Here is a 13884-nt window from a genome sequence, read left to right on the forward strand (position 1 = left end):
TCGGCTCACTGCAACCTCCGCCTCCCGGGTTCAAGCGATTCTCCTGCCTCAGCCTCCCAAGTAGCTGGGATTACAGGCATGCGCCACCACGCCCAGCTACATTTTGTATTTTTAGTAGAGACGGGGTTTTACCATGTTGGCTAGGCTGGTCTCGAACTCCTGACCTCATGAACCATCTGCCTCGGCCTCCCAGAGTGCTGGGATTACAGGCGTGAGCCACCGCGCCCGGCCGACTTGCACTGTTGTAGGGAAATTTAGCTTTCGTCATAGCGATGGGGAAGCTACTGGGAATGCCCTGAATACAACCTTGAGGGACCAATCAAGTGTGGAAGTGGGGAGCAAAGGGATTGGGCTTTTCTAGCAACACCAGAAAGAGGGTGCGGGGGCTCACACCTCTAATCCCAGCACTTTCGGAGGCCGAGGCGGGTGGATCGCGAGGTCAGGAGTTTGAGACCAGCCTGGCCAACCTGGTGAAACCCCGTCTATACTAAAAAATAAGCCAGGCGTGGCAATGCCTGGAAGAGTTTGTAGTGGCTGATAGAAATGCGTGCTCACTCGCTCTCTCCTATTATAAGTTCAGGCCAAGAAAAATCAAGAAAGGGTTCATTCCACATAGGACAATCCTAGGCACGCTGGGCTTGGTGCCACTTTGGGAGGGTGACTGGTCAGTGGTATTGGTCGATGTCATGGACATAGAAGTTTTTATTTTGGGCAAACATTGCCGTACTTTCCTGATGACCTGGGGACGGGACAGGAAGTGGTCATTTTGGGAGTGCAGGTTGCTGGTGGAGCACCTGAGGGCTCTTTCCTTGCCTTGCCCAGCATTTGTGTGTGGGAAAGTAGTGAGAAGACCTGGACCTCCCATGCTGAGATCTGCTAAGAGGAGAGTGATTGCTACCTCTGCAGCAGCTCATCTGAAACATACTGGCCGCACGTTAGCAAGGATAAGTGTAAAGAATACGTGTCCTTGGCCAGGCGCGGTAGCTCATGCCTGTAATCCCAGCACTTTGGGAGGCCAAGGTGGATGGATCACCTGAGGTCAGGAGTTCGAGACCAGCCTGGCCAATATGGCAAACCCCGTTTCTAGTAAAGATACAAAAATTAACTGGGCGTGGTATCGGGCACCTGTAATCTGAGCTACTCGGGAGGCTGAGGGAGGAGAATCGCTTAAACTCAGGAGGCAGAGGTTGCGGTGAGCTGAGATTGTGCCATTGCACTGCAGGCTGGGCAACAGAGCAAGACTTCATCTCAAAAAACAACAAAAAAGGAATAAGCGTCCTGCGTCCTGTTCTGAGAGTTGTTTGTGTGGGCCTGGGGCAGCCTGTGAGTAGATGAATAGGCCTCCGAGGCTGGGATGGTCCCGGGGCCTGTGTCCGCGCATCTTTGCAGCTGAGGTTGCAACTGCAGGAGTATTGTCAATAGACAAAGGAGGTGAGAGTGCCAGTTGTCTTGAATTGATTGGGATGTTGGTCAGATGATGTCTAAAAGAACACGGCCATTTTGTTATTTGGTTAGAGACAAGGTCTCACTGTGTCACCCAGGCTGGAGTGCAGTGGCACAATCATGGCAACCTGCCAGGCTCACGCGATCCTCCTGCTTTAGCCGCTCAGGTAGCTGGGACTACAGGCGTGCAGCACCACGCCTGGCAAAGTTTTATATTTTTTTGTCGTGACAGGGTCTCACTGTGTCGCGCAGGCTGGTCTGAAACTCCTGGCTGATGCGACCCTCTCCCCTCTGCCACCCGAAGTGCTGAGATTACAGGCGTGAGCCACTGCACTTGGCCAGAATATGGCCATTTTCGTTGCCCTCCTTAGAGGAGTAAGGCCGGGAGTGAGCCCGTGGTCTGAAAGCCGTGGCTGGTGGTTAATGTGGAGAAGGGAAGGTGGTGAGAGCCAGCCCAAACCCCTGCCGAGTGAGACTATTTCTGGCAGCTTTAGGGAGCAGGGATGAGCACCCCACAGGCTGGGTGGCAGTTAGAGGAGGCAGATTTCAGCAGGCCACATGGCACTCTTTCTCAGCAGGTCAGGCAGGCAGCAGAGGCTGGGCAAGGGCGTGGGGTCGAGGACCCCATGCTGGCGTGTTCACTAGAGGAAAGCCACAAGCAGGGATTCTGGGTCAGCTGCAGGCCTAGGGCTCAGTGTGCGCCTGTGGTTCTGAGACTGTCCCATGACTTCCTGTCAGCGTTCCGGCAGCTCTAGTGGGACTCCCTGCTGGTCCAGGTGAGGCCAGGATCGCTGCCCTGGCCTGCTGCTCTCCTCTCAGCCCCAGTCTGTCACCTGGTGGGGGTTAAAGGGACCTGCTGGGGTTTGAGGCAGCTCTGAGCCATTCCTCATACCAAGCCTGTGGTCATCTCAGGCTGCAGGAGACGCAGGAGATGCGAGCTTTAGAGGTGGGGCTCTAAGTCACAAGCCCCCGTTGTTCCACCCTGTCCTTTGCTCATGGCACTGTTCCAGTTGCCGGGGCCAGGGTTCTTGGAGAGCATATCCTCACCGCTGTCCCCTCTGCTGGTGACAGCATGCAGTGGAAGCACTCTGGAAGGCGGTTGCGGATCTGTTGCAGCCAGAACGGCCGCTGGAGGCCCGGCACGCGGTGCTGGCTCTGCTGAAGGCCATCATTCAGGGGCAGGTAAGGCCCGGGGTGACGCTGGGATGGGTGACGTCGGGCCACCCACTGACTGTCCTGTCCCTGCTGGGCCGTGTTTGGACTCCTGCCTCAGTGAGTGGCTGGGCACAGGGTCTAGGGGCCGACGGGCTCTGGAGCTGGACGGCCTGTGAGGTCTCCTGTTGTCATGAGGTCTGTATGACGGTGGGCACACTGCCTCCTCGCCTGTAAACAGATGGTCGTTGCACCTTCCTCTTATGGGATGTTCTGGGGATCACATGAGGCAGTTCTCGCAGAGTGCGGAGACCGTACCTGGCAGCTGGTGTGGGGCTGCATGTTGTTTTGCCCTTGCACCCTTTCGGGGCTACTCCGCTGCTCACTGCATTCCAGCTGTGCTGGTCTTGGCTGACCCTGAACACCCAGGCCTCTTGGTGTTCCTGCCTCCCCTGGTTGGCCACTTCCACTCCTTGATGTCCCAGCTGCTCGGAAGGGCCGTCCACTCTCACAGGCTCTCCGGGGCTTCCCCCACTTAGGCGTTGTCCTCAGTCTGTGAGCACAAGGCTGTCTGCCCTGGACCGAGTGCAGGGGTCGGGCAGGAGCTGTGTCGTCTCCTGCTCTGTGCCACCTGCTGTGCCAGGTCCCGACACACAGCAGTTGCTTCCCATCCGCCAGTGCATCCAGCCCCCTGCACTGAGCACCACTGATGCTGCAGATCTGTCCCTTGCAGGGCGCTCCTATGGGAAGGAGAGGGGACCAGGGCTGGAGTCCAGGCGCCCCTGCACTTCAGGGACTTCTTGGCAGCTGTGTGGGAGACGCTGGCCGGCTCTGCTGATCCTGTGGCTTTTGTCTTTAGGGCGAGCGTTTGGGGGTCCTCAGAGCCCTCTTCTTTAAGGTCATCAAGGATTACCCTTCCAACGAAGACCTCCACGAAAGGCTGGACGTTTTTAAGGCCCTCACAGACAATGGGAGACACATCACTTACTTGGAGGAAGAGCTGGGTGGGTGCCACATTGGGTGTGAGGTTTGTGGGATGGGAAGGACCTGGGGCTGGGGAGGGGCTGCAGTTCTCAGGGATGGCCTGTAGCGGGTGTGCCCATGCAGCTCCGTGCACCGGGGCTCATCTGCGTGGCCGAAGTGGCCCCGAGGCACGTGTTAAGCCGGCCAGGTGCCCACCATCAGGTTTACTGTCTGAGGTGACGTGGCTGGCTGCCAAGTGTGCGCACATCTCCTCCGAGCAGCGCTCTCGTGGGGGTGGGGAACGCCCGGGAATCTGGTGATGTCGGCGTCTACCAGCCTTGGGTCAGGCCCTGAGTGTACGGCACACGCTCCTGCTGCTGCCTCGGTGCATACCCTCTGTGCAGCCCCGGGGTGGTAGATCCTAGTGTCCGTGCGTAGCCGGCCTGCCTGGACTCCTCTGAGCCTCTTCGGGCCCAGTGCGTGGTCTGCCTGTTGCTGCCGGGGGACTGATGATGTGATTTCTGGCAGTGATGGGTTTGGACACACTCTCCTGCCTGGGGAGGTGGAGGTGAGTGGGAGATGTAGATTCGGCGTCCTCGCAAACCGCCGCCGTTTCTCCCGCAGCGGACTTTGTCCTGCAGTGGATGGATGTCGGCTTGTCCTCGGAATTCCTTCTGGTGCTGGTGAACTTGGTCAAATTCAACAGCTGTTACCTCGATGAGTACATCGCAAGGATGGTTCAGTAAGGAAATAATTGAGATCCTGTTCTGATAATGGTCCCAAGTTCAGCTCCGCAGTGAATAAAGTTGTTGAAACCACCAAAAAAATAGAGGTTGGGCTGGGCACAGTGGCTCATGCCTGTAATATCAGCACTTTGGGAGGCCGAGGCAGGCAGATCATGAGGTCAGGAGTTCGAGACCAGCCTGGCCAACATGGTGAAACCCCGTCTTTACTAAAAATACAAAAATTAGCCGGGCATGGTGGTGGGAGTGTGTAATCCCAGCTACTCGGAAGGCTGAGGCAGGAGAATCGTTTGAAACCGGAAGGCAGAGGTTACAGTGAGCGGAGATCGTGCCATTGCACTCCAGCCTGGGTGAAACTCCGTCTCAAAAAAAAAAAAAGAAAAAGTAGGCCGGGCGCGGTGGCTCAAGCCTGTAATCCCAGCACTTTGGGAGGCCGAGACGGGCGGATCACAAGGTCAGGAGATTGAGACCATCCTGGCTAACACAGTGAAACCCCGTCTCTACTAAAAAATGCAAAAAGAAAACTAGTCGGGCGGGTTGGCGGGCGCCTGTAGTCCCAGCTACTCGGGAGGCTGAGGCAGGAGAATGGCGTAAACCTGGGAGGCGGAGCTTGCAGTGAGCTGAGATCCGGCCACTGCACCCCAGCCTGGGCGATAGAGCAAGACACTCCGTCTCAAAAAAAAAAAAAAAAAAGGGAAGTATGTAGGTGTCTTCTTTTTAGCTATCACCTGATGTCTTGGTTATCTTTTTGTTGTTCGTTCAGAACGTTGCATGAGATCTGTGAGGGCCGGGCCTCTGTCTCACGCTGAACACCCAGCACCGAGAACAGTGGCTGGCACACAGCAGGCACCTGAGTGCTTGGGTGGGTGGGACCCCCAGGGAGGATGAGCTGTGTGTGTTATTGGCGTCATAGAGTGACTAAACCACAGCCCGTGGCAGCTCGGACCTCCAGGCCACACTGCCGGGGCTGAGCTTGCTGCTCCCTGCAGGATGATCTGCCTGCTCTGCGTCCGGACCGCGTCCTCTGTGGACATAGAGGTCAGTGCCTCCCCTCCCCAGGGCTGGCCCATTTCACCCTGGTTTCTGGGAGGCTGGGGCTTGGGGACTTAGCCCTGTGTGCCAGCTGCTGGCTGTGTAGCCCTGGGCAAGCTGCTGGATCTCTCTGAGTCTCAGGAGTCCTCCATATAGGTCAGGAGAGCCGGGCGCCTCCGTGTGGAGTTGTAGCTCAGGGTGGATGACAGCATCGATGACCCAAGTGACAGGGATGTCAGGTGCTTCCCGCATGCCCGCTCGGCCGGTGGCTTGGAGAAAGGCTGCTGTGGCAGTGGGGAGAGGTGGCAGCACAGGCTGGAGGAGGTGGGAAGGAGGCCTGGGTGTCCTCTCCTGTGGGGAGGAGCTGGGGTAGGACCGGCGTGAGCCATCTCCCTCTCCACCAGGTCTCCCTGCAGGTGCTGGACGCCGTGGTCTGCTACAACTGCCTGCCGGCTGAGAGCCTCCCGCTGTTCATCGTCACCCTGTGCCGCACCATCAATGTCAAGGAGCTCTGCGAGCCTTGCTGGAAGGTGGGGTCTCTGAAACTGCTCTGGAAGGTTCCTGAGGGCACATGGACGGGACAAGGGCCATCTTGTCTCCCGTGAATGGCTGTCTGATTCTTGGGGTGGCCAGACAATGGCCTGTTGAGGGACAGCCAGTGTCATTTTCCCAGGCAGTTGAGCTGAGGTCAGGGTTTTGGTGGCATTTTGAGAACCCTGCTGCCCCTGTATTTGGGAGATGGTGGCGAGCTGGCTGGACCTTGGGTGGCTATAGGGCAGCAGCCAAGTGGGGCCAGGAGAGGGACTGGGGCTGCGGGCAGGACTTGTGCCTGCCAGCCCCTGACGTGCATCGTGTCTTGCAGCTGATGCGGAACCTCCTTGGCACCCACCTGGGCCACAGTGCCATCTACAACATGTGCCACCTCATGGAGGACAGGTGAGTGTGGTGGGCGGGGCGCAGGGCGGCGGAGGCCAGCACGGCCCTCAGGGCAGCCCTGGTGTCCTTGCTGGGCACACACTGGCTTAGAGAGGCCTTGTCCTTTCGGACAGCTGTTCCAGAGGCTGCCACTAGAGCGAAGCCCATGACTTCTAGGAGGGAGCCTCGGTCCTCTCCTTCCTCTGTCAGTTCCACAGAATATCCACACCCAGCTCAGTGCCTACCCTGCGCTCAGACATCCTCCAGCGCGCTCCCCCACAGCTTAGCCTGTTACAAGGCGAGGCTCGAGGTCTTGGCCTTGACGCTGCCCTTGCCCTCACCCCCACAGCCAGACTGTGGCCACTTCTACTGCTTTAGCTCCGAGAGATGACTCAGCTCTGCCCATACCCTGGCCTCCCACCTGTGCTGCCAGATCCCCTTCCTCCTGCTCTCCTGTATCCATCTGCGCCTCCTGAAGCCCACTCCACGCAGCACCCGGGTGGCCTTTTTCTGACACAGATGTGTCTGTGTCACCCTTTGCTGGAAGTCAGATGACTCCCAGTGCCCTCAGGGTGCAAGCTCCTCCCACGGAACCAGCCCTGGGGCCCAGCCCTGCCTTAGCCCTTGTATCTCTCCCAGCCCTGCCTCACTGCCTCAGCCCTGCATCTTTCCTTCCCTCCATCCATGGAACCAGGCCCTGGGGCCCAGCCCTGCCTCAGCCCTGCATCTCTCCCAGCCCTGCGCCAGCGCCTGCATCTCTCCTTTCCTCCATCTTGCCTTCTGCCATCCACCAAGGGCTTGTGCATGCCCTGATCCCTCTTACTAGCAGGTTCTTCCACCTTTGCCGAGTTTGTCTGTTTCCTGAGGTCTTAGCATGGTCACTAACTCCCCTACCTCCCTGAGTAGTTTTTGCTGTGGCTTTTCTTCTTGGCTGTGATTGGAGGAAGAGATTTTGCGTTTACCTGGGAGACTGTGTGGCTGGTGCCTGTCTCCCCCAGACTGTGAGGCTGTGGGCCATCCCTCTCGCCGCGTTCCTGTCCCTGGCATGACCTGTAGCTCACAGCGTGGTCAGCAGTGATGGGGGCCGCCTGTGTGTGAGAGTGAACGAGAGCGTTACTGCTGGCCTCTGTTCCCTGCCCTTCCCCAGCGGTGCTCCGGCCCCCCAAGCAGAGGGACCTCTGGGGCTGCTGCAGGAGCCTTGGCAGCCTCACACGTCCACGGCGGACCCTGGCCAGAGCCCTGCTCACATTCTGTCTCTCTGGGGAACACTTTCAGAGCCTACATGGAGGACGCACCCCTGCTGAGAGGAGCCGTGTTTTTTGTGGGCATGGCACTCTGGGGAGCCCACCGGCTGTATTCTCTCAGGAACTCGCCGACATCGGTGCTGCCATCATTTTACCAGGTAAGGCGGTTTCCGTGTGCCATGAGCTGGCAGGAACGGGAGAGCTCCCCTCAGGCCTGCCCACCCACCCCACCGGGTCCTGCTGCAGGGGCTGCAGTAGGCCTTTCCAGGCAGTTGCTTTGCAGCTGGGGGTGAGGTTTGGGGCCCTGTGAAGGCTTTAGTCTTTTTTGTTTTTTTTTGAGAAGGAGCTCTGCTCTTTTTGCTTGGCTGACTGCAATCTCCGCCTCCCGGTTCAAGTGATTCTGTTGTCTCAGCCTCCTTGAGTAGCTGGGATTACAGGTGCCTGCCACCACGCCTGGCTAATTTTGTGTTTTTTAGTAGAGACTGGGTTTCGCCATGTTGGCCAGACTGGTGTCGAATTCCTGACTTCAAGCGATCCGCCCACCTCAGACCCCCAAAGTGCCGGGATTACAGGTGTAAGCCCCCATGCCTGGGCAAAGACTTTATTCTGTCTCTTTTTTTTTTGAGACGGAGTTTCACTCTTGTTGCCCAGGCTGGAGTACAATGGCGCTATCTCGGCTCGCTGCAACCTCTGCCTCCCCAGTTCAAGCAATTCTGCCTCAGCCTCCTGAGGAGGTGGGATTATAGGTGCCTGCCACAATGACTGGCTAATGGTTTTTTTTTTTTTTTTGAGACAGAGTTTCGCTCTTGTTGCCCAGGCTGGAGTGTAATGGTGCGATCTTGGCTCAGTGCAACCTCCGCCTCCTGAGTAGCTGGGATTACAGGCATGCGCCACTATGCATAGCTCATTTTGTATTTTTAGTGGAGACGGGGTTTCTCTGTGTTGGTCTCGAACTCCCGACCTCAGGTGATCCGCCAGTCTCGGCCTCCCAAAGTGCTGGGATTACAGGTGTGAGCCACTGTGCCTGGCCAAGGCTCATGTTTTTGTATTTTTGGTAGAGATGGGGTTTCACCATGTTGGTCAGGCTGGTCTTGAACTCCTGAGCTCAGGTGATCCACCCACCTTGGCCTCCGAAAGTGCTGAGATTATAGACGTGCGCCACTGCACCCGGCCCAAAGGCTTTATTCTCAAGCAAACCTTACATCTTGCGAGTTGCACCTTCTGGAGTTGTCAGTGGAGGGGCGAGTGCTGCCTCTGAGGTGGCCGTTCTCTTGCTGTTGGCGGCGCTGTTTTGTCGAGTGCTGATCTTGCCCTGTCTCTGCAGTGGCGCCTGGCACAGATGCCGGTGGTATAGCTTCAGTCTCCGTGCCCTGTGATGACAGAGTGCTTTTCGTGTCCGTCCTCGGTCGGTGCTCACAGCTCCCTGGAAGGTGGGGCGAGCGCACTGTGCCGGTTTTATAGTGACGGGCTGCGGTGCGGGTCACAGGGCTCTCCTGATCCTCTGCTCTCTGTGCTCCACCTCTGCTCTCCCTGCTCCACCCCTCCCGTAGAGGGCGCCGGGAGACGTTGTCTTTGTGCTCGGCTTGCAACAGAACTCAGGGCAGCTTTCAGGTGCTGCTGGGCTGGCCCACCGGGTGCCCAGGATTCAGTTGCTGGTCTATCCGAGTCAGGGACTTTGCAGGCAGGCATGGGGTGGGGCGCCGTCTGGGTCCTGACCGTGCTGGAGCGTGTAGAAACTACTCCTGGGCGCCCCACATGCTGTTCTGTGGCCCCGATGCATGTGTGGTGGGCACTGTGGCCTCAGGTGTGCTACTCCCGGTTCCAAGGGTGACTGGGAGGGCGTCCCACAGTGAGCAAGCAGCGGTGACCCTGTGTGCTGGCCGGGCTCATGTTCCAGGCCATGGCATGTCCGAACGAGGTGGTGTCCTATGAGATCGTCCTGTCCATCACCAGGCTCATCAAGAAGTATAGGAAGGAGCTCCAGGTGGTGACGTGGGACATTCTGCTGAACATCATCGAACGGCTCCTTCAGCAGCTCCAGGTGGGGTGGGGGCAGGAGCTCCAGGGAGCACTGGGACCCTAGACAGGCAGGCTTGGCCCACTTGGAAGATGGTACCTTGGGCCCCATCTCTGGTGGTCCCACAGAGACTGCCGGAACCGTGTTCTCTGGTGATTCACAGTGGTGCTCATCCACCTTGCACTGGAGACAGATCTGATTTTTCCAGACGTGCTGCACCATTTTGGCCCCAGACAGGAATATGCAGTAGGTGAGCCGGGGCTGGGCCACTGTTGCCCACAGTCCGCAGAGTGACCTGCAGGCCGTCTTCATGGCCTGAGTGGGCCCCGGCACAGTTCCCAGAGGGATGCCAGTGTGGCTTTGGCGTGACTTTGGAGGAGCGCATTAGTCGAGTCTGCTAACCGCAGCTTTAAGGAGGACTGCACAGCCACACAGGCTCATCAGCACAGGGGTCCTGGGGAGGCGAGGCTGGTATCCAGCAGCCTCAAAACTGTGCCTTTTCCCAGAGCCTGGGGTGGGCGATGTACAGAAAGCCAGGCAGCGGAAGGGAGGCTGGGACTTAGCAGGGACTGAAGTCCTCTCAGGGCCTGTCGCTGGGCTAGAGCATTGTCCCTGACCCCTGGCCAGGGGATTTGCCGCACTGAGTGGCAGTGGCAGAGGCCGTAGCCTGGGGCTTCTAGAAGAGGCTGGACCGGGGAGAGGCAAGAAAGGCTTGTAGTTGTGGCTACTCTTGGCCCTCCTGCCCGAGCTTCCTTGGCCCAGCTGCGTGGGCACAGCCAGGATTCCCTGGGGGTGGGGTACGGGCAGGAACAGCAGCTGCCATCCCAGCTACTGTGGCCTCTGGAGACGATCTGGGGGGTGTCTCAACCCATGTAGCCCAGAGCAGCCTGAGAGGGCTGAGGGCGTCCCCCTGCGGCGGGTGCGTAGCGAGGCCTCTGGTGCCGAGTCCATGCGGGGAGTGGAAGTCAGCCTGTGTCATGGTTCCTGATACTGCAGACCTTGGACAGCCCGGAGCTCAGGACCATCGTCCATGACCTGCTGACCACGGTGGAGGAGCTGTGTGACCAGAATGAGTTCCACGGGTCTCAGGAGAGATACTTTGAACTGGTGGAGAGATGTGCAGACCAGAGGCCTGTGAGACCCCTTCCTGGGTGGGGCCTTTGGGCTTTGGCTGGTGAGGAGGGGCCGGGTGCTGGGTGAAGTGCAGCTTTCTGAGCCTCGGAAGCCAGGTGGGCGCCTGCTTTCCTGGTTTCTGCACTCGGGCAGGGGAGGCTGCTGGGCGCTGGCGGGCGGAGCGTGTGTTTGCTAACAAGCTCAGTGTCAGCCCACCCATCAGTTTCCTCCCACCTGTGTGGAGGAAGCTTCCATCCGGCTCTGTGGAGTCCTGTGGCTCCCAGGCGGCTGCAGTCATTTTGCCAAGAACACTCAGCTTAGGACCCAGGCTTTTCCATGGGTTTGGACGCACGTCTTCCCCACTGCCAGGAGTGCCTTTGTGTCTGTGGGCTGCAGGCTGTGAGGCAGCTGGGCTCTGACAGCAACCCGGCCTCTCAGTCAGCAGCCCGGTGTGGAGAAGGCGAGCGCCGGAGGGGCAGAGGGGCAACACCAGCTTTTCTTTTGACAGGAGTCCTCCCTCCTGAACCTGATCTCCTATAGAGCGCAGTCCATTCACCCGGCCAAGGACGGCTGGATTCAGAACCTGCAGGCGCTGATGGAGAGATTCTTCAGGTAGGGAGTCCTCTGCAGCCTTGTCTGGCACCTGGAGCCTGGCCCTGTCTCTGTCTGGGACCCACCCGGGCCGGGTCTCAGGATGGCTGACGAGCAGGGTCCCCGTCTCTGCCTCTGGAGAGCCCCGGCTCTGGGTGAGCAGGTGCTAGCTTGCCTTCCAGTCCAGCAGGACAAGGTCCTCTCGTGACGCCACTGGGCTGCCTCCTATGGGGGGTGGTCTGGAGAGACATGTCCTGGGAGGCAGAGCTTTGTGCCCTGTGTGCCTGGATGCGGGAGGACCCAGAATCGGGCTGGCCTGTGCCAGGCGGACAGGCTGGTGCGGGGCTGTGGCCGGACACTCCCCACCCGCCCCAGCAGGCTGCTGTCCCACAGGAGCGAGTCCCGAGGCGCCGTGCGCATCAAGGTGCTGGATGTGCTGTCCTTTGTGCTGCTCATCAACAGGCAGTTCTACGAGGTGCGTGTTCAGGGCGGCCGCCCTGGGGGCTCAAGGCTTTTTCTCCACGGGGTGGGTGGTCTCCGTTGTGTACATGCTCCCACAGAGCCGGGCTCTGCCTGGGACTTCGGTCCTACCGGGCCCTCTGCAGCCCCCAGCGTGGTCTGTTTACCCCTGTTCATTCGCTGGCTTGCTCGTCCTGGGTGCCTCTGCCAGGCCTTGACACGTGGCCAAGTAGCAAGGAAGGCACAGTGCCTGCCCTCAGGGAGCTCCGGCCGGGTTGTCACCGAACACAGGAGCCTCTTAAGAATTCTGTTCAAGTTCGTTTAGATCAGTCTCGCGTGGGGACGTTGTCTTCTGTTTCTGTCATGACGTTCACCCTGTGCACCTGGCCTGATCGCCAGCCCTGCCTGGTCTCTCTCCTCTGCGGGCTCTCCCTCTCCACTGCCTCCTCTGGGAGCTCTGTGGCCCCAGGCCCACCTTCCTTGAGAGACATTTGTGTGCCTGCCAGCCATACCCCTTTCCCAGGAGGCGCAGCTTAGCTCCGAGACTGTCCCTTCCCACCGCACTCCTCCCTGCAGCCTCGCAGTCCTGCCCTCCTGAGAGCTGCCCGCTCTGCTCCTCTCCCCAGCCTCCACACTCCTTGAATTGCCCTTTTCTGGGCATTGCAATCCCGCTTCCCATCTGATGGAGCTAAGGGCTGCCTCCTGGAAGTTCCTCTGGGTCCTCTGACTTCTCTCATTAGGGCTGGTCTTGTCCTGGTCTCTGTTACTGTGGAACTTTTTGCCTGCTTCTGTGAAAACTCACGCTGTCCCCAGCACAGCACGCACACACACACGCACACTCACACATGCACGCACAGGCACACATGCCCACGCCCACGCATGCATACACCACACGCACTCACCCTCACACACACACGCACAGCACCACGTGGGAGGGGTTCTCAGCTGTGACGGTGAAGGGCAGGCCTCACCTCGGCTGCTCCTTGTGAGTCGTGGGCCCCGTGCCTGTGCCGGGTCGCCCTGCGGTGCTCACCAGCCTTCTGAACGAGGAACTGGACAGGATCCCTGGGAAAGGGCCCTGGGGTCTCTGAGTCACGCTCAGCGGGGGCTTGTGCTCCCTGCCCAGCTGTCCTGAAGGCCTGAGGGGCATGTCCGCTGGTTCCGGGTTGGTTCCTGAGGAATTGGAAGTGTCACGAGATGTGGCTCTTGCTGGGCTGGTGCTCACTGGCCTCCCTTGTGCCTGTGCAGGAGGAGCTGATTAACTCAGTGGTCATCTCTCAGCTCTCCCACATCCCTGAGGATAAAGACCATCAGGTCCGAAAGCTGGCCACCCAGTTGCTGGTGGACCTGGCAGAGGGCTGCCACACACACCACTTCAACAGTCTGCTGGACATCATCGAGAAGGTGAGAGCCGTTGCACCCAGGGATGGGTGCTAGGGTGCCAGAGCTCCATGGGCAGAAATGGCCTCTGGGCCCTCTGTCCCCTTCTTCGAGTGACCGGACGGCTGTCTCCGTAGGTGAGGCTCCCCTCCCTGCAGGATGGGTGTCCTGAGGCCTTTGCAGGGCCTGCCACTGCTGGGTTTGTGTCCCGACTGAAAGTCCTGGACCTGGGTGTCCTGTCGCTCTTGGAGGCAGCTGGTCTGGGCCTCCTGGATCCGTGCTGGAGCCCAGACCTGGGGCCGGGGCTTTGGCCTGCTGTCCTTCCTGCCCAGCCAATAGCTTGCTCTTTGATTTTCAGATGCGTTTTGGTTTTTGCACAGGGTATAAAGGGTATCTTTGCTTTTGAGAAATAAAGATGAAGGGTGAGCACAGTGGCTCACGCCTGTAATCCCAGCACTTTGGGAGGCCGAGGCCGGTGGATGGCTTGAGATCCGGAGATCAAGACCAGCCTGGCGAACATAGTGAAATCCCGTCTCTACTAAAAATACAAAAATTAGCCATGCATGGTGGTGGGCGCCTGTAATCCCAGCTGCTCGGGAGGCTGAGGCAGGAGAATCGCTTGAACCTGGGAGGTGAAGGTTGCAGTGAGCCCAGATTCTGCCACTATACTTCAACCTGGGCGACAGAGCAAGGCTTTGTCTCAAAAAAAAAAAAAAAAGAGAAGGTGTTCGTGGTAGAAAGTGTTCTGGGCTGGGCGCGGTGGCTCAAGCCTGTAATCTCAGCACTTTGGGAGGCTGAGACGGGCGGATCACGAGGTCAGGAGATCGAGACC

General features: G+C 58.8%; 1 protein-coding gene across 5 annotated transcripts in view; it reads left to right on the plus strand.

Moving 5' to 3' along the window:
• TSC2 (tuberous sclerosis 2) overlaps positions 1 to 13884 on the plus strand; it is a 40416-nt gene that overhangs the window by 2525 nt on the left and 24007 nt on the right. For 4 of the 5 annotated variants that reach the window (XM_011966970.1, XM_011966971.1, XM_011966972.1 and 1 more), the window contains exons 3-14: positions 2515 to 2625; positions 3455 to 3599; positions 4183 to 4300; positions 5291 to 5339; positions 5738 to 5863; positions 6196 to 6269; positions 7524 to 7650; positions 9390 to 9533; positions 10506 to 10643; positions 11131 to 11234; positions 11607 to 11688; positions 12921 to 13076. In XM_011966970.1, coding sequence (XP_011822360.1) covers positions 2515 to 2625; positions 3455 to 3599; positions 4183 to 4300; positions 5291 to 5339; positions 5738 to 5863; positions 6196 to 6269; positions 7524 to 7650; positions 9390 to 9533; positions 10506 to 10643; positions 11131 to 11234; positions 11607 to 11688; positions 12921 to 13076 — 1374 coding nt within the window. The remainder of the gene's footprint in view (positions 1 to 2514; positions 2626 to 3454; positions 3600 to 4182; positions 4301 to 5290; positions 5340 to 5737; positions 5864 to 6195; positions 6270 to 7523; positions 7651 to 9389; positions 9534 to 10505; positions 10644 to 11130; positions 11235 to 11606; positions 11689 to 12920; positions 13077 to 13884) is intronic. The other variant, XM_011966974.1, reaches the window with a different exon arrangement.

This window comes from Mandrillus leucophaeus, unplaced genomic scaffold (genome assembly GCF_000951045.1).
Source record: "Mandrillus leucophaeus isolate KB7577 unplaced genomic scaffold, Mleu.le_1.0 Scaffold78, whole genome shotgun sequence".
In the NCBI taxonomy this organism is placed as follows: Eukaryota; Metazoa; Chordata; class Mammalia; order Primates; family Cercopithecidae; genus Mandrillus; species Mandrillus leucophaeus.